This window comes from Podarcis liolepis (assembly GCF_965112155.1).
Source record: "Podarcis liolepis genome assembly, chromosome: 14".
Taxonomy (NCBI): domain Eukaryota; kingdom Metazoa; phylum Chordata; class Lepidosauria; order Squamata; family Lacertidae; genus Podarcis; species Podarcis liolepis.
Genome location: NC_139569.1, coordinates 43,505,880 through 43,523,554, shown reverse-complemented (window position 1 = coordinate 43,523,554; position 17,675 = coordinate 43,505,880). Strand labels below are relative to the sequence as shown.

General features: G+C 42.9%; 2 protein-coding genes and 1 long non-coding RNA gene across 8 annotated transcripts in view; 2 read left to right on the top strand and 1 right to left on the bottom strand.

Annotated features, from left to right (window-relative positions):
• Positions 1 to 12,588, top strand: part of MYO5C (myosin VC) — a 54,932-nt gene extending 42,344 nt beyond the window's left edge. For 3 of the 4 annotated variants that reach the window (XM_083475530.1, XM_083475531.1, XM_083475529.1), the window contains 9 exons: positions 1,240 to 1,327; positions 1,960 to 2,058; positions 3,230 to 3,384; positions 5,856 to 5,945; positions 6,438 to 6,588; positions 9,384 to 9,666; positions 10,505 to 10,679; positions 11,557 to 11,637; positions 11,760 to 12,588. In XM_083475530.1, coding sequence (XP_083331656.1) covers positions 1,240 to 1,327; positions 1,960 to 2,058; positions 3,230 to 3,384; positions 5,856 to 5,945; positions 6,438 to 6,588; positions 9,384 to 9,666; positions 10,505 to 10,679; positions 11,557 to 11,637; positions 11,760 to 11,912 — 1,275 coding nt within the window. In that variant the 3' untranslated portion in view covers positions 11,913 to 12,588. Of the gene's footprint in view, positions 1 to 1,239; positions 1,328 to 1,959; positions 2,059 to 2,340; positions 2,485 to 3,229; positions 3,385 to 5,855; positions 5,946 to 6,437; positions 6,589 to 9,383; positions 9,667 to 10,504; positions 10,680 to 11,556; positions 11,638 to 11,759 lie in introns of those variants that run through there. The other variant, XM_083475532.1, reaches the window with a different exon arrangement.
• Positions 1 to 17,675, bottom strand: part of LOC310693666 — a 321,657-nt gene that overhangs the window by 264,715 nt on the left and 39,267 nt on the right. The gene's annotated exons all lie outside the window — the stretch shown is intronic.
• Positions 17,497 to 17,675, top strand: part of GNB5 (G protein subunit beta 5) — a 38,557-nt gene continuing 38,378 nt past the window's right edge. Inside the window, exon 1 of the mRNA XM_083475970.1 lies at positions 17,497 to 17,637. Within this exon, the coding sequence (XP_083332096.1) occupies positions 17,512 to 17,637 (126 nt within the window). The 5' untranslated portion in view covers positions 17,497 to 17,511. The remainder of the gene's footprint in view (positions 17,638 to 17,675) is intronic.

The following is a 17,675-nucleotide window of genomic DNA, read 5'->3' as shown; positions in this document are numbered from 1 at the left end:
TACCCTTTTTTTTTAACCTGCTGCGGATGATGAGCTGGAGAGTGCTATTGTGCTCATGTTCTCATGGGCTTGTCATGAGCATCTGGTTAGTCACTGTGAACAAAGAATGCTAGACCAGACAGGCCTTTGATGTGATCCTGTTGGGCTTTTCTTATGTTCTTCTCATGTTTTTAACAAACAAGGCAAGGTCCAGGTTCCATGTAAAGCAGAGATAAGGCAAATCCAGCACTGTGGAGACATCTGGGGTCAGTCCTGATGTTCCTTCTGAATTTTGCCCTCATCCTCCAAAGTTGGGGAGTCGTGCCAATGACAGCAGTGTCTACTAAGAAGTATTCATTTACAACAGTGGTTCCCAATTGGTGGCCTGCGGAACCCACCCAGGGGGTCCGTGGCTTCATTCACATAACATTCCGCTGCGCCATAACCTTGTTGTTGGGATACTGCCAGGGAGATAACGTCCATCTGAGCCCCCAAGCCGGCTGCCGGACGATCCATCAGCCTCCCGTAGTCACGCAGTTACGCAGTATCAGCAATTAGGGGCACAAAGCCTTAGAAATAGATTGCCACATTCCTAGGCTGGTGCACCCTCTTTCAGCAGAAAAACACAGCCAGAAAGCTTGCACCGCAGAAGAGCATATTCTACAGACTTTATTTAACGTTGAACAGAACAAAGGAAAACATGACCGTTCTGAGTCAGTGACTCCGACCGACTGAGAAAACGAAAGGAACAGCAAACATAAACATCCTGTGAACAGGACATGCGCAGACTCTGTGACTCACAAAGCCTGCTCCCTTTTAAGGTGGAACGGAAATATCCTAACAAAAACTACCAGATAGATATTTAAATTTTCAGATGTGGTGGGTCTGTGACTTGGCTTTTGAAAAACAGGGGGTCCTCAGGACTTAGGTAATTGGGAGCCAGTGATTTATAGCATTGCTCAGAATCTAATTTTTTTGTTTCTCCAGTGTAAGTAACAATGCCGTTTTTCTATCATGCCTATTATCGGCCAGTAATAAACCTGAATTTTGTCCTGCATAGAAGCATAGAATCATAGAATTGTAGAGCTGGAAGGGACCCTAAGGATCATTTAGTAAAACCCCTTGCAATGGAAGAATATGCAGCTGTCCCAAATGCATGTAGGGATGCATTTGGTGTGTAAAGAAGTCAAAATACTATATTGGGCAGAACACCTTTTTTTAAAGCAGATCATTCTTTCTCAACTTTATTGGACACTGTAGGATCTAGAAGAGGAGATGGATAAGAAGGACAGAATAATAAAGAAACTTGAGGATCAGATCAAGACCCTTAGAAAGTCTATAGAAACAGGTGAGGGCATTAAATATATTCTTTAAAAATGTTTGAATGTGTGCTTCTTCAGAAACTACATGGAAGATGAGACCGACATTATTGTAATAATTATGAGAGTTCATAGGATCAAATTCATCGTGCAGTGCTGCCTGTTCCCTGAAATCCTGCTGCAAAAGACTGCCATAGAATACTAGAAGCATAGGGCTAAGACATTGGTGGCTAACTTTTGCGGGGGTATGTTTATCTTTGGTGAATGGGGGTGGGGACAAAGCTTTTGTGGGTGTGGCCAAAAGTGGGTACCTTTCTCTCCCTCCCTCCCTCCCTCCCTCCTTACCTCTCTCTCCCTCCCTCTCCCCCCCCACATACACCCCCCTCCCAAGTCATCAAATGATTGATCTGAAAACTGATGCACTGACCCAAACCAACATGTTTATGTGCGATCCTAGTTGGTAGTGGTGGTTGATTTTTATTTTGTATTTTTTAATAACTCTGTTCCAAAGCTTAACAGGCCATGACTGCTGCAGAAAGCCTGATCATTTGAATTAAATAATTTGTCACACACAGTGATTTGTGTCATGGATCGTTCTTTCCAACCTTCTAATGCCAATGTAGTATTTTTCTGAAAGTAAATATATATTAATGTTTAACAGCCCATGAAGAACCCATGTTGTCCATGCCAAAAGAATACATTGGAATGTTGCAGTACAGAAAGGAAGACGAAGGAAAAATTGTTCAGAACCTGATCCTTGGTACTGCCATAACACTTTCAATTTCACCTAAGTATACACATAAGCAATGCCAAATAGTTGTTGCTGGAAGTTTTGGAGTTGTGGCCAGTATTCATGTTTTTTCTCCTTCTTTCCTATCTTATCTGTTTTACTAAAAGCTCAATGATGCTTCTGTTTTAGAACAGCTGTGGGGGGAAATGTGTGTGACATATTTGTGCTTTCTGTAACTTTCCTAAACTCTTCACTCTTGAGGCTAAATACTTGGAAGACTCCAGGGTCATCAGTTTGTTTTTTTCTTCTCAGATCTACCATTACTGTAAGTCACTATCTCTGAAATACATCTTGAAGTTAAAACTGGTGTCACCTCTGCTGAAATCTTTCCCTCTCACTGTGTTTTCACCATTTCTGACTCAAATGGCCTTCACAAACCAGGCCCAAATATACCAGGTCTGTGTTTAATATATTTTTCTCTGCCTTTCTAGGGACTCTGTAACTACTGTGTCCCATCCCCAATTTCCTCCTCATCTCTCTATTCTATTGTTTTCCCAGACATTCATAAGGTCACAGAATGTCCTCTGCATGTTTCCCTCCTATTTTTTCTTGGGAAGTTTGGGTTTCATTTATACCTGAGCAAACAACTGCAATGTTTTTCTTCTTTGCAGTTCACTTCCCATTCATTTTCGATCTGTAAATCTCCTCAGTAATCCACGTTAATATTTTGGGTTTTTGTGAGCTTTCGCTAACATAATTACTCACTTTGAAGAATCTATATTTTCACTACAGCTTTTTTGTGATATGTTTTCAGGCAAGCTAAATACATAGCTGCTTTAAGACAACTTTGCTATGCGTTGAAGGACTTGTGCATTGCTAATATATGTGGCTACTCATTCAGCCCTAGCCAGTTTCTCTGTGGTTTTTATAGTGTGATTATCCAAAGTAAGTTGTTATCAAGAGACATAAATTGCAAAATGAAAGCAAGTAGCTTGCGCTAATTTTCTTATTTCTTGGTCCTTTGTGTATATTTTTAATTGTAGGGATCCAAAATAATACGATTCAGGAACAGGATGAGATTTTTTGGGGGGGAAATGCATTTGGTTACAATTTCATTTCTTTTAAAAAGAATGGCTAACCTATAGAACTTATTTAGTGCTCACTAAATAATCAACACCGTTTGATTCTTGGTTTCATGCAGAACTGAAGCCCCGTGGAGTGGTGGTAAATATGATACCAGGACTTCCAGCTCACATCCTCTTCATGTGTGTGAGATATGCAGATTATCTGAACGATGACGGCATGCTGAAATCCTTCATGAATATGTCAATCAATAGTATCAAACAAGTAATTAAGGTAGGAACATTTTGCATTCAGTCTGCTTTCTTTCTGTACAGTTGACATAGCCCAACAGAATGTTTTGCAGCTATAGGTGGACTAACAGAACGATTCCCATGCCATGACTGCTTACCAGAGAAATTGTACTATTCAAATTGGTCATTCACTCTTCTTTCTTGCTTGCAGATCATTCCATTAAGTAGAACTCAATAAATAGCTACCTGCAAATTACATAGTGCCATATCGTGTCACAAATATAAAGTATATGATTGAAAGGAGTCATTTCATGGCTGCAAAACGTTATGTCATAGCTGTCTTTATTGCTGCCTGGTGTAGATTTTAAGCCTAGATTTACAGGACTAGTGCATTCAGAGCTTTGATTATGGTATCATGAAGGTCACATGAAAAAAAAATAGCTGAGCATGTTTCATAGCTGAATCTATTCATGGTCAGCTACTTATGCAGGTTACGTATGCATAGTCAGCTGAGTTCCTGTGATTTCCTGATTTGGTTCTTTCATGCTTATTACGTCAGTTTGTGCCATAAGTCCTTTCACCTTAAGTCTTGCATCTCTCCTATAAAGTTGCACACATTGTGACTTCCCTGCTGGAATAAACTTTACTTTCATTTGCAGTCGCAGTGCCTGCTCTGGTTTTGCCAGAAGCGGCTTGGTCATGCTGGCCACATGACCTGGAAAAACTGTCTGCGGATAAACATTGGCTCCCTCGGCCAGTAAAGCGAGATGAGCGCTGCAACCCCAGAGTCTTTCACGACTGGACTTAACTGCCAGGGGTCCTTTACCTTTTTTTAAGGCACAAGCTGTTTATATAATAATAATAATAATTTATTATTTATACCCCGCCCATCTGGCTGAGTTTCCCCAGCCACTCTGGGCGGCTTCCAATCAAGTGTTAAAAACAATACAGCATTAAATATTAAAAACTTCCCTAAACAGGGCTGCCTTCAGATGTCTTTTAAAAAGACGATAGCTGCTTATTTCCTTCACATCTGAAGGGAGGGCGTTCCACAGGGCACCACTACTGAGAAGGCCCTCTGTCTGGTTCCCTGTAACCTCACTTCTCGCAATGAGGGAACCGCCAGAAGGCCCTCGGAGCTGGATCTCAGTGTCCAGGCTGAACGATGGGGGAGGAGACGCTCCTTCAGGTATACAGGACCTGAATTTTATATTGAGTTTATATATTTTATATAATTTTATACTGAGTTTATATTGGCACAAGCTGTTTAAATTGTAACTGGATTTGAGGTGTTTCATTAGCATTTAGTAGTAGACCTACTGCTGAGTATCAGTAATTGCATGTGTAAAAGTTAATTAAGTTATGCACAATTCTGAAGTTGTGTATTAGGACTGTAATCCCAGGCAAATCAATGGAAAAGGCTGATTTCCTTGTGAAGTGGCTGACTGGGGTTGGGATAAGCCATTAGGAGTTCAAAGGGGCTAGGTGTGAAGACTAAACTTTCAAGTAATTTCCTTGAGGCAATGAGACATTTCATACATCAAAGGAGGGATCTTCCCCTGGGTACGAAGGACCAGAGCTTCGGGCTGCTGTGATGTAGGGTTACCAGACGCTCCTGGTTCCCGGGGACAGTCCCCGGATTTGCAAATCTGTCCCCGGACAAATTGCATCCCCGGAATGTCGCCAGATTTGCTAATCTGTCCCCGGGAAACATGGCAGCGGCAGCCTTAGCAGCCCAGAGCCAGCTGGTTAGCACAGTTGGCTCTGGCTGGCTTCAGGAGCTGCTCACTGCTGTGGCGCCCACCATTTTTCCTGCGCCACGGCAGCGAGCAGCTCCTGAAGCCAGCCAGAGCCAACTGCACTACCAGGCTGGCCCCTCCTGGGCAACGGCCGCCCGCCCGTGACTCCCAAGCCTCCCCTGATCTGTCAAAACGAAGGGGGAAGGAGATCGGGGAAGGCTCGGAAGTCATGGGTGCGCGGTGCGCCGTTGCCCAGTTTTTAAAAAAACTCTATACATTTATGTTTTGCAGGGTGCAAAAGAAGGGTTTTTCATCTTTATACAGTATGCATGTGTGCTTGGGCCCAGGGTCTTTTGCCTCACTATCCCCACTACTGGCTCCCTGTTGCTACTCAGCTTCAAAAAAATTCCCTGGATTCATTGAAAAAAATCTGGTAACCATAATGTAACCAGGAAGCTTTGGGGTTAGGGTAAGCTGAATGGGCCCTGCAGAGCCAGAGATAGCTTGCAGAGAAAGGGATGCTGCAGAGACAGAGCAGCATATGATGCTCTTAATATGAAATAGGCTGGTGCCTTTTGGGGTGCTGCTGCTATGAGCCCCTCCATAAGTAGACTCAGGCTGTCTATGTTTGTAAATAAACCAGATATGCAATAAAGAGACTAACCTCCATTGTGCATAATTTTCTGACTTCTCATGCAACTGCTTGCAAAGATTGAAGTGGTGTGGGTAAATATACGAAATATAAATTAAGCAAACACAGTGTCTTAATGTTTAGGAACACGTTGAAGACTTTGAGATGTTGTCCTTCTGGCTTTCAAACACATGCCATTTTCTTAACTGTCTGAAACAGTACAGTGGAGAAGAGGTAAGAATAATTTCACGATCCCTATAAAATAGTTGAACATCGCAATACAGTTCATGTTTAAAAAAAAATAAAAATTGGCAAGTATCACCTATTGGAACCAACTTTCACCAGAAGACCTAGAAACCACATCCTTGTAGTCCATAGCCTTGTGAATCCGTACCTGAAAGGTTTGGGCCTGGCCTGAGATAACTCTTGTGTCCTGCACATTGTGAACATGCCCTTTCTCTTGTCAAGATCCACCATGGGTTGGACAACAGGTCTTGAAAGTAAGAGTTATTCTTTGAAAAACAAAGCTGCTGTCTTCCATTAAAATTACTTCTAGCATTAGGTAAAAATGTTTGCATGTTTACTTATTAACAGAGTGCATGAATAGCCTTTTGCTCTTCTGAATATATGTTTGTTTTTGTACTACTCTACTTAATATGCAGAAGTATAAAACCTGTATTATACTTATGGTCTTAAATGGCATATGTTTATACATCTGATTTTCAGGAATTTATGAAGCACAATACTCCACAACAAAATAAGAACAATCTGAAGCACTTTGACCTGTTGGAATACAGGCAGGTTCTTAGTGATCTAGCCATTCGCATTTATCATCAGTTTATCATTGTAATGGAGAACAATATTCAGCCAATGATAGGTAAGAAATAAATGCTGATAGCAGCACACATTCTAAGCTATTTCTAAACCTTGTGCATGGCTAAAAAGATATAGGAATGAATTATTAGTATTTTCTTGTTTCTTTGTGCATGTCTGGAAAGTCTATTTACATGTATTCGTGGCTGAAATCTTATGTACCGGTACATTTCCCTGGGAGTAAGCACCACTGAACAAAGTGAGACTTCTGAATAGAGGTGCATAGGATTCATCAAGGCTAAAAACTAGCTGAAACTAGCTGATTCCTCCAGTCCTATCAGTTGAACCACTGTGATATTGAATTTTCAGGCACTCTCTAGCTGGGCTGCTGGGGAAAATATTCAGCAATCAAATGATGCAAAAACTGCAACTTGTTTTAAAGTGAAACCATGAACTCTGTGGTCCGGATTCAAGAAACCATCAAAGGCTTGGAACATACTCATGCTAATATGTGTTTAAGTGATCATCAGATTCTGTGCACGGATTTGTTGTTTTTTTTCTATTTTAATTGCTTAAATACGAATAAAAGTGTGGTGCAAAGGGTCAGTGCATCCAACTGTTATAACCAGAGGGTTGGTAGTGTGAGCCCACCCAGTGATGGCTATGGGCAGGATTCTTGCATTGCAGGGGGTTGGACTAGATCAGTGTTTTTCAACCACTGTTCCGCGGCACACTAGTATGCCGCGAGATGTTGCCTGGAGGGAGGCGGGCGAGTCGGGCGGCGAGAGGTGGGGCGGCGGCGGCGAGGAGAGGCCGCCCAGCGCGGGGCTCTCGCTGTCTGCCTGCCTGGCTGCCTGCAAGCTCGGCGGGCAGTGCCTCCGTCCGCAGCGCCCGCCTCGCGGCTCTCATTCCCTGCCCCTGCCAAAGCTCACCCAGCCAAGCCGCGCTCTCCTTCCTGCCTCGCTTTGCTGCCTCCTCCCCCCCCCCCACCCCCAAAGCTTGGAGGTTCCCCGGCAAGGGGGAGGGAAAAAAATTGAAACTTACACTTTCGTGCGTCCCTCCCGGCGTGACGCTGCGCGCTGACGTCACGGGGCTGTAATGGTGGTGTGCCTCGAGATTTTTTTCATCAAACAAGTGTGCCTTTGCCCAAAAAAGGTTGGGAAACACTGGACTAGATGACCCTCGTGGTCTCAACTCTACAGTTCTATGATTCTATGAATATATATTACACAGATGTTTAAGAATATGGACTTTGAATACATATATATAGAGAGAGAGCGCAATATTTTTGTTTTGTAAAATAAAGTATATAAATAAAGTGTTGCTACAAATACAGTTGTACCTCAGGTTACATACGCTTCAGGTTAAATATGCTTCAAGTTACAGACTCTGCTAACCCAGAAATAGTGCTTCAGGTTAAGAACTTTGCTTCAGGATGAGAACAGAAATCATGCGGTGGCGGCGCAGCAGCAGCAGGAGGCCCCATTAGCTAAAGTGGTGCTTCAGGTTAAGAACAGTTACAGGTTAAGAACAGACCTCCGGAACGAATTAAGTACGTAACCAGAGGTACCACTGTATATGCATTTAGCAGATTAAACAGCATAAATGCAAAGAAAATTATTCTTAAAATTATTCAGTTTATTTCTCCCGCAGTAGCATATATGGGTTTATATCATCCAGTGTCATTCCAGTGTACATGAGAGTCTGGTCTCACACACACACATATACTGTATGTGTGTGTGTGTAATATATACACCAGTCAAAAGATTACATTATCTGTTTGTATGAATGCAGGTGGAGTTCTGTGAATAATGCAGTTGGAGAAAAGACATTCTGAATCTGATTCAAGGACTGCCTTGCTGGATTTCTCAGCATTTGTTTTTCCGCTATAACCTCAGTGTTCACTGAATAATGGAAATCTCAAAATGTAGCTGTCAGAGCTGCTTCCAGATCCTAGCTCACAGAGGATCACGCTAGCCAGCAATCACTTTGTAAAAGTCTTTATTGAGTTACAGTTTCCATTCTCAAGCTGCTGCGTGCAACTCTACGTCTTATGGGTTAGACCGGCGAAGCTCCGTCTGAGTCTCCGCCCCCTGTGCACCAGCTTACTAACCTAGCCTTACTCCACCTTTTCCGCCTGACCGTTCTTCTCTGGGTCCCTCTGCCCCCCGGGGTCTCTTCCTTCCGGGATTCTTCTGACGCTGACCCCCCGGACCCTCCTGTCTCCTTGCGCCGGGCTTTAGGACCTGGCTCCCTTTCCGGGCTGCTTACTGCGCCACCTTCCTGTGCATTTGAACTTGGCGCGTGCGCCCAACCTTCCACTTTCCGCCTGACCGTTTCTTCGCTCCCCGATGGAGGTGTGGCCACTCCTGACTCGTGCCCTCCCTCCTGTTGTGAGCTGCCAGTGCTTGATACCTGGCGCCCTTCCTCTCCCCTGCTCTCTGTTGGTGACACTGGTCCCGATTTCCAACTGCTCCCCTCTGAGTCCCCTCTGGCCCTTTCTTCCTGGGGTGTCCCCCTAGGCTCCCCCCTTGCCCTGGCCACTGGTGCTCCTTTCTGTGAATCTTCTGATTCACTGGAAAGACTCGGAGATCTCGGGTCGTCGTCATCACTCATCTTTTCTTCTGCCTCCTCCCCCTCGCTCTCTGTTTCCTCCCTTGCCCTTGCCTCTGCTCCTGAACCCCTGACAGTAGCCCACCCAAATGCCCTTCTTTATTGCATTACTGCAATAATAAGTAAGCTGGTATTTAAAACCTTTAAAGAGCACGACTGCTTTCCAGAGCCAAATAGCAGCGATAAAGGAACTTGGTTTATTTTTAATTTTTATTTTCTCCTTGCTTGCTGTGTTATCTTTTCCAGTGCCTGGAATGCTGGAATATGAAAGCCTCCAGGGGATTTCTGGCTTAAAACCGACTGGATTCCGCAAGCGCTCCTCCAGCATAGATGACACAGATGCCTACACCATGACCTCCATCCTGCAACAGCTCAGCTATTTTTATACCACAATGTGTCAGAATGGCTTGGACTCAGAGCTCCTAAAGCAGGCCGTGAAGCAGCTTTTCTTTCTGATTGGAGCAGTTACCCTAAACAGTCTATTCCTTCGCAAGGATATGTGCTCTTGTCGAAAGGGGATGCAGATAAGGTGAATAATAAGAATAAGAGTAAGAGTAAGAATAGAACATGTCAGTTAAGGAAAGAAAAATCTCCAAGGTAATGCTATAGCAACCAAAATACAATTAAAAATCAAATGGCATAAAGCATATCTGCAGATCGGAAAAAGCAGCAGGAAACCTACAGGATAAACAAAATTTAGGCTGCAATCCTATAGCCACTAACTCTGGGAGTGAATTCCTTGAACTGAATGGGGCTTACTCCTGCATAGATACATGGAGCATTGCACTTTTAAAATAATAGCATTTCAGTACAGATTTAGAAGAGCCAGGGCACTCAAAAAAATAATTGTATGGTGGCTAAAAGTCAGCAGGGAGGAGACTACAGTATGTATTATATTGCCCATCACTGATTCCTTTTTTTGAATATTATTGCATTAAAAGTCTTGCACAGTGTATAGGGCAAGAGTTCCTAAGGTTACCAGATTTTTTCCAATGAATCTGGGGACACTTTTCAACTTCAGTGGATTTTGTATGGGGACTGGTTTGTAAATCCAGGGACTGTTCCCAGGAAACGGGGACGTCTGGTAACCTTATCCTATGCTGATGTAGGAGCATGATCATAAAGAAACATTTTGAAAAGAACTTTCCAAATTTTATGAAATGGGGGAGGGGGGGGGAAAGCAATCTAAAATGGGAAAAATAATGTTGTTTTATAAATGGAATATTTTTACATTCCCACATTTCCATGGCATACAAAGTATGCCAGACATTTTACTCTGCCATAGCACATTGCTCTGGGGCAGCAGCTTGTGTTACCAGCTTCTGAACAAAAGGGAGTTTAAACCAAATCATCTTTTCCTTCCCTAGGTGTAATATCAGCTATCTCGAAGAGTGGCTTAAGCAGAAGAATCTGCAGAGCAGCTCTGCCAAGGAGACGTTGGAACCTCTTTCCCAAGCAGCTTGGCTCCTTCAGGTTAAAAAGACCACAGATGAGGATGCCAAAGAGATTTATGAACGCTGCACATCCCTCACTGCTGTGCAGGTATTATACCTAGGGTCTTCCTCCCTTGCTTGGTAGATTCCTAAAGTATCAATTTATGAAACTTCCCTGGCTGTACAGACTGTCTTATTTGAAACCTGGTAAGCATTGTGCAAGGGACATGGGTGGCGCTGTGGGTTAAACCACAGAGCCAAGGACTTGCCGATCAGAAGGTTGGCGGTTTGAATCCCCGTGACGGGGTGAGCTCCCGTTGCTCGGTCCCTGCTCCTGCCCACCTAGCAGGTCGAAAGCACGTCAAAGTGCAAGTAGATAAATAGGTACCACTCCGGCGGGAAGGTAAACGGCGTTTCCGTGCGCTGTTTTGGTTCGCCAGAAGCGGCTTAGTCATGCTGGCCACATGACCTGGAAGCTGTACGCCGGCTCCCTCGGCCAATAAAGTGAGATAAGCACCGCAACCCCAGAGTCATCCGCGACCGGACCTAATGGTCAGGGGTCCCTTTACCTTTACCTTTACCTTTACCTTTAAGCATTGTGCAAGAGAGCACATTTGTGGTGAGATGCCATGCACTGCTTTTGAAGTGCAAGTCATTTCATTAAAATTGCTTTTTTACCATTTCCTTTTCTCTGACTTTCCTCCACCCTCTTTTTTTCTGGATTTTCTTTTTTCGTTATTGAAAATTTCCATCCTCTGTGTCCCCATATTATTCCTTGGATTATAACAGGGTTTCTCCTTTTTGCTCAATTTCGAATTCACTATGTCAGCCCCTCCTGACACCTCCCTTTCCCCTTGATGTTTTTCCATTCTGCTGCCCTGGGGGGGGGGGTAACCTCAATACATATTTCAGTTATGACTGTAGAATCATTACAGTTTTTACTTGTATCGGAAGTATTCATGAATTTCTTTAAATCGTCCCTACAGATAGTAAAAATCCTCAACTCCTACACACCCATAGATGATTTTGAGAAAAGGGTGACTCCATCATTCGTTCGTAAAGTGCAGGTATGATTATTAAATCACAATCTCATTCAGAAGACATGTGCTTTCTTTTTAAAAAAACCTGTTCCTGTTGGCAGCTTGAGCTCTTGTTACTTTAATCTTTTCTCTCTTTATTCTAATTCCAGGCTATGCTGAACAACAGAGAGAATTCTCCGCTGTTGATGCTAGATACGAAATATCTCTTTCAAGTGACATTTCCTTTCACCCCTTCTCCGCATGCTCTGGAAACAATACAGATCCCCAGCAGCTTCAAGCTTGGCTTTCTCACTAGAATATAACATATACAGTGGTGCCTTGGAAGTCGATTGGAATCCATTCCGGAAATCCGTTTGATTTCCAAAACGTTCGAAAACCAAGGCTCGGTTTCCGAGTCACGCCGGACGTTCAGGTTCCAAAGAACGTTCACAAACCGAAACACTCACTTCCGGGTTTGTGGCGTTTGGGAGCCAAAGCGTTCAACTCGCAAGGCGTTTGGGATCCAAGATACGACTGTAAACTAAAAAAGAATCAATCTCTTGAAGGATAAATGAACATCACTCACCTATGCGCTTCCTCAATCACTGTGAAGTAGTGTTTCTTAGAAGATAAATTTTTGAAAAACATTTGGAAATCGGGGTGTAAGAAATGGATTGCTACATGTCCTATGGCCCTTCCAAATGCCTTTAATCTTATTCCCTTTTGTAGATTGGACCTCATTGTAGCTTACAGGTGCTCAGCACCGGGTTCCAGTCATGTTGAAGGCACTGGGGCCATGGTGGTTCTCTGTATTACTAAATAACTTTCTATAATGAAGGACTAACAAGACAATTCTTTGTAATATTTTACTGTGATACAGTATTTGTAACACTGTAAATTTACATGCCTGTATATGTATGTTTTATGGGAGCATTCATCTTGGTTATTTAATAAGTATGCATATAAATGATAAGATGAAATAGATGACGGTTATACCATGATTTTTATTGTGTCAGATTATTGTCACATATCTGGGTTCACACTCAAAAAACTCAGGTAAGGGAGGGAAGCTTGCTAAGATGCATTCATTTGTTGCAAAAACAAATCCAAAATAGGCGTCATGTTCCCAGGTGAATGTCAGGGGTGCTTCCACACTAATAAATTTTTAGTGACACAGCTCACCAACACATTTATTCTGAAGAATCCAGATGTCATTTCTACCAAGCTGTTGCTTTCTGACTTTTCCAGTGTCAAGGTTGTCGTCGTTGTTGTTTTATAAAATAATAATAATAATAATAATAATAATAATAATAATAATAATAATAATAATATAATAATAATAATAAAAAGTGCTGTGTTGTGGTGATTTTTGGAGCTTCTAGCATATACTCCTTTCAGATGTGAGCTCTAGCAACACAATAGTCTCATGGATGGTGCTTCATCTCACATTGGTCCTTACCTGACCATCCCTTTGGCTCACCTCTTCTAAGATACAGTGGTGCCTCGCAAGACGAAAAGAATCTGTTCTGTGATTCTCTTCGTCTAGCGGTTTTCTTCGTCTTGCGAAGCAAGCCCATTGAAGTATTAGCGGATTAGCGCTATTAGCGCTATTAGAGGCTTTTAGAGGCTTTTAGCGGCTTATCTGCTGATCGGATCAGCTGATAAGCAGCTTAGCGGCTTAGAAAAAGGGGGGAAAGGGGGGAAAAACCAGCAGGAACTCGCAAGACATTGTCGTCTTGCGAAGCAAGCCCATAGGAGATTCGTTTTGCGAAGCACCTCCAAAACGGAAAACTCTTTCATCTAGCGAGTTTTCCGTCTTGCGAGGCATTCGTCTTGCGGGGCACCACTGTATGTTCCCTCTGCAGTGGAAGTCCTGAAGATAAAACTGCAGTGACATCTGCTAGAGTTTCTAGATATTGTTTTTCTTTAGAAGATGTACAAGCCCATTTCAAATGCATTATATAGCTTGCTTACAGCCTGTCACCCCCAGATCACATGGAGTTCTCCCCCCCCCCCCTTGTTGCTGACTCCAAAGACCTCCCCCCAGCGTACTGTCATTCAAAGTTGAAACTCTAAACCTGCCCACTAGCATCCCCCAAAGAAGAAGCCCCTCTCCCCATTGCCTGGCAGACTTGCCCTCTGATGGTTACCTTGATGATCCATCACCAGCCTTTGTCCTCTGCTAATGGCCTATCCAGCTGGCTCTGAGCTAGCTTGGCTTGTTAGCATAACAAAATCCAAGGCGTTTCCATGTTTGGCAAAGTTTAATCAAACTTTGATTAAGTCTAACTTTTACCAAATCTAGGAATTTTGGGGACGATCTGGCACCCAGGAATTTAGGGGAATCTGGCCCCCCCACAACCCATCACAGTATGTAAGGGGTGAGACAAATCTTTCAGCTATCCTGGTCCCAAGCTACAGTGGGTTTATACACCCAAACCAGCACCTTAATCTTAGGCTGCAAGCTAATTGGCAGCCAGTGTTTGTAGAAGAGAGAGGCTGTGCTTGATGCTGCCCTATGATGGGCTGGAGTTCTTAGAGCCAGAAGCAGCTGCAGGTCCTCTTTGCTGTAAGAGTGGAATGAAAACATTCAAAGCATTGGGGGTTTGCTGAGAGTTCCTCTTCTTCTCTGGCGAACACTCGTAGCCAAATAAGATTGTCTTCCATGAACACGGTTTTAACAGTGAGTCCGTAAGTGTCTGTGGAGGCCAATTCTGGATCCACACGTCCTTCCACAGTCTGGGCAGGAGATATCACGGTGAGGGTTTGCCAAGTGTGCCTTCCTCTTAGCACCTTTCTCCCTTTTGTCCTGAGTTTGAGCATCTTCAAAGCCCATGACACCTTTGGTAAAGGACGTTCTCCAATTGGAGCACTCGCAGCCCAGTGTTTCCCAGTTGTCGGTGTTTATACTACATTTTTTAAAGATTTGCCTTGAGAGAGTCTTTAAACCTCTTTTGTTGACCACCAGTATTACGCTTTCCATTTTAAGTTTGAAATAGAGTACAGTGGTATCTCGGGTTACAGACACTTCAGGTTACAGACGCTTCAGGTTACAGACTCCGCTAACCCAGAAATAGTACCTCAGGTTAAGAACTTTGCTTCAGGATGAGAACAGAAATCGCACGGCAGCAGCACAGCGGCGGCGGGAGGCCCCATTAGCTAAAGTGGTACCTCAGGTTAAGAACAGTTTCAGGTTAATAACTGGCCTCCAGAACAAACTAAGTTCTGAACCCAAGGTACTACTCTAGTTACTTTGGAAGATGATAATCAGTCGTCCGCACAACATGACCAGTCCAACGAAGTTGATGTTGAAGAATCATTGCTTTGACACACCTGATTAAAGAAGCATGTGGTTGATTCTTCCAATGTGCTTCTTGACTGTTTCATGAATCCAGTGATGTCAGTTGCTTAAGAGAGCCCTCAATTTACGAGTTTGTTTCTATGTGATTTCAAGAGCTGTGATTGTGCAGCACAATCTTTTTTTTATTGCTATCAAAAACTTCTACAGAGATACAGTACACCATCCTGTTCATCAAAAGACCAACCAAAGCAAGTGAAAGTTTATTGAATCACTCTACGCTGTTACAAACCAAACTATTACTGGGTCAGCTTTGTATCTGTACATTGGTTTCTGGGATGGCCTTATCCAGATACTTTGGGGGGGGGTGTCCACAGAGTTCTTGAAAATGCAGAATACTCCTCTGACTTACTTCAGAACAACGTTTATACTACTTTACTATCACTAAAAACCTTTTAAACTTTTGGTGGTCGACTGAGGGTGGATTTCATTGGGGGAACGGATGCTAAAAGACTTAGCTCATAAGTAATGTGCACAATAACTCCCATTTTCTAAGCCCTGGCCTATAAAATAGATAGCATTGTAGAACAGATTAAAAGACACAGGCTAGATAAGTATGACCGCTGGGCTCATTTTAAGGAATAATTTCCCCCCTGCTTTGAAGCCTTTTGATCGGTTAATGGCTGACAGGAAACTGAATGCCATACAGATGGATTCAAAATGGCTCCCACTTTGATGCAAAGGCCTCGCTTGGGGGCCTTTTTGATTGATATCTGTAAGCATGTTTCATACAGAATAAAGCATGTAAAGGCTGGAACCATGACTTTTAAAAGGGCACAATTTGACTGATGTGTAAAATTGGTATCCTGGGATTTTCTCTTGCACCCATGAGAGTTTTCCACTGAGAACAATTGTTAGTCTCTGGCACGTAAACCAGCAACGTGGAAGGTGCTACAATCCAAAAGTGCAGGCTTGTGTCTTAATACCCTCTAAGGAGATTACCTCAGCATTAAGCCTGTCCTTGTGCAATTCTACTTGCACAGAAGATTATTCCTTTGAAGTGTCTGGAAGGCAAAAGGTTCTTGCTCCAGGGGAAAGAAGGTAAGCAGTATGATATTTTGACTTGGAAGTCTCAAACCTCAAGCAATATAGCTAATTTTTTTACAGCAGATCAAAATACAGCACTCTTTGGTTTGTTTTATTATTTTCTACCCTGCCTTTTAGGGTGAGCTCTTGCTAGGTGGCTTCTAATAGAAATGTAAAAAGTAAAGCAATTTTGAAATGGTTACAATAACAGTAAATGGATTGAGGAATGACCTCTTGCTCTTCCGTATTTGTATATTCCGTATATTCTGAGATTCTTTGCGCCTACCCTTGTTTTGTCGCCGTCCCGGCATACTTTTTCCTTGTCCCTGAAGAGCTGCATTCATTTAATGTACACCCCCCCCCCAAAAAATAAGATTTCTAGGAACTATAGTTTACTACAAAGAACTACAATTCCCAGCACCCTTAACAAATTACAGTTCCCAGGACTGTTTGTTTGGGAAGGTTTTACAGCCAACGCTTCACAATCTAGAGTATTGCCGGAGCCTTTACTGATCGAATCCAAGGAAGGAAGGAACAAATGAACAGAAAAAAAGGAGGAGATATAGTACAAAAAACCAAAGAAGTTGGCAATCGTGGAGAAAAAATATCTGAGCTGCACCATCACAATGTCTTCTGATTAACATCCTTTTTCCCACTTCTCAGCGCTGTACATTTAGCACAATATCCTACCAATTTAAACAGCCACTGCTTCCCCAAAGGAATCCTGGGAACTGCAGTTTGTTGGGGATGCTGAAAGTCAGAATTTTTAAATTAATTTTCTAATTCACATTTTAAAGTATTTGTTTAAACAACATTAAATCAATGTCATCCCTCCTCCTCCTCCTCCTCCCCCCTTGGTTCAGTTTGCATACCACAAATCACTGCATATTCTACTATTGAATATTGCATTGTTACATCCATCAAAACTTATTTACACTGTCAAATTTATCTTAATGCTACCAGCATTTTTAAATGTACACAATTTTCACCCATATATTCAACAAACATTTCCCAATCTTCTTTAAACATATGTTCTCCTTCTTCTCTTATTCTATATGTTAAATCTGCAAGCTGCGCATATTCCATCTGTTTAAGTTGCCATTCTTCTTTTGTTTTCCATTCTTGACCTAACAAAACACAGGCCGCAGTAGTGGCATACATAAATAACCTTTTTTGACACCTGGGAATTTCCATCTGATTTATCCCCCCCAAAATAAGCACCTTTTGGGCAGATGGATCAAAAGGAGGGACATTCCAGGATCCAGTCAGAAGCTGAGATGGCTTCTGTAATTCTCTGATGTCCCACTTAAATCAGGGTTGTTGAGCGGTATGGAAGGGTGCTGGGAATTGTAGTTCTGTGAGGAGTAAACTGAAGTTCCCAGGAGTCTTTGGGGTGGAGGGAAGCCCTGTGCTTTAAATGTGTGTTGTGTACAAATGTGGGCTGGGCCAGCCCTGGTGAAAAGCTTCGTGCATCATTCTCAAGCACCTACTTGTTCCACCCCGCCTCTTGTCCCTTTCAGTTCCAACTCCCAGCAAAGATGTGTGACCAGACCTTTTTGGCCAATGTGTTTGGCCCATGCGACAATTGTTCCAAAGACAGAGCCCTCCGGGAGATATACCGCAAATCAGAAAAAGTCAGCTACTGCTCACTATGTGTGGAAATGGTATGTGGCTGTTTCTATTTCACTGGGTTTTTTAAATG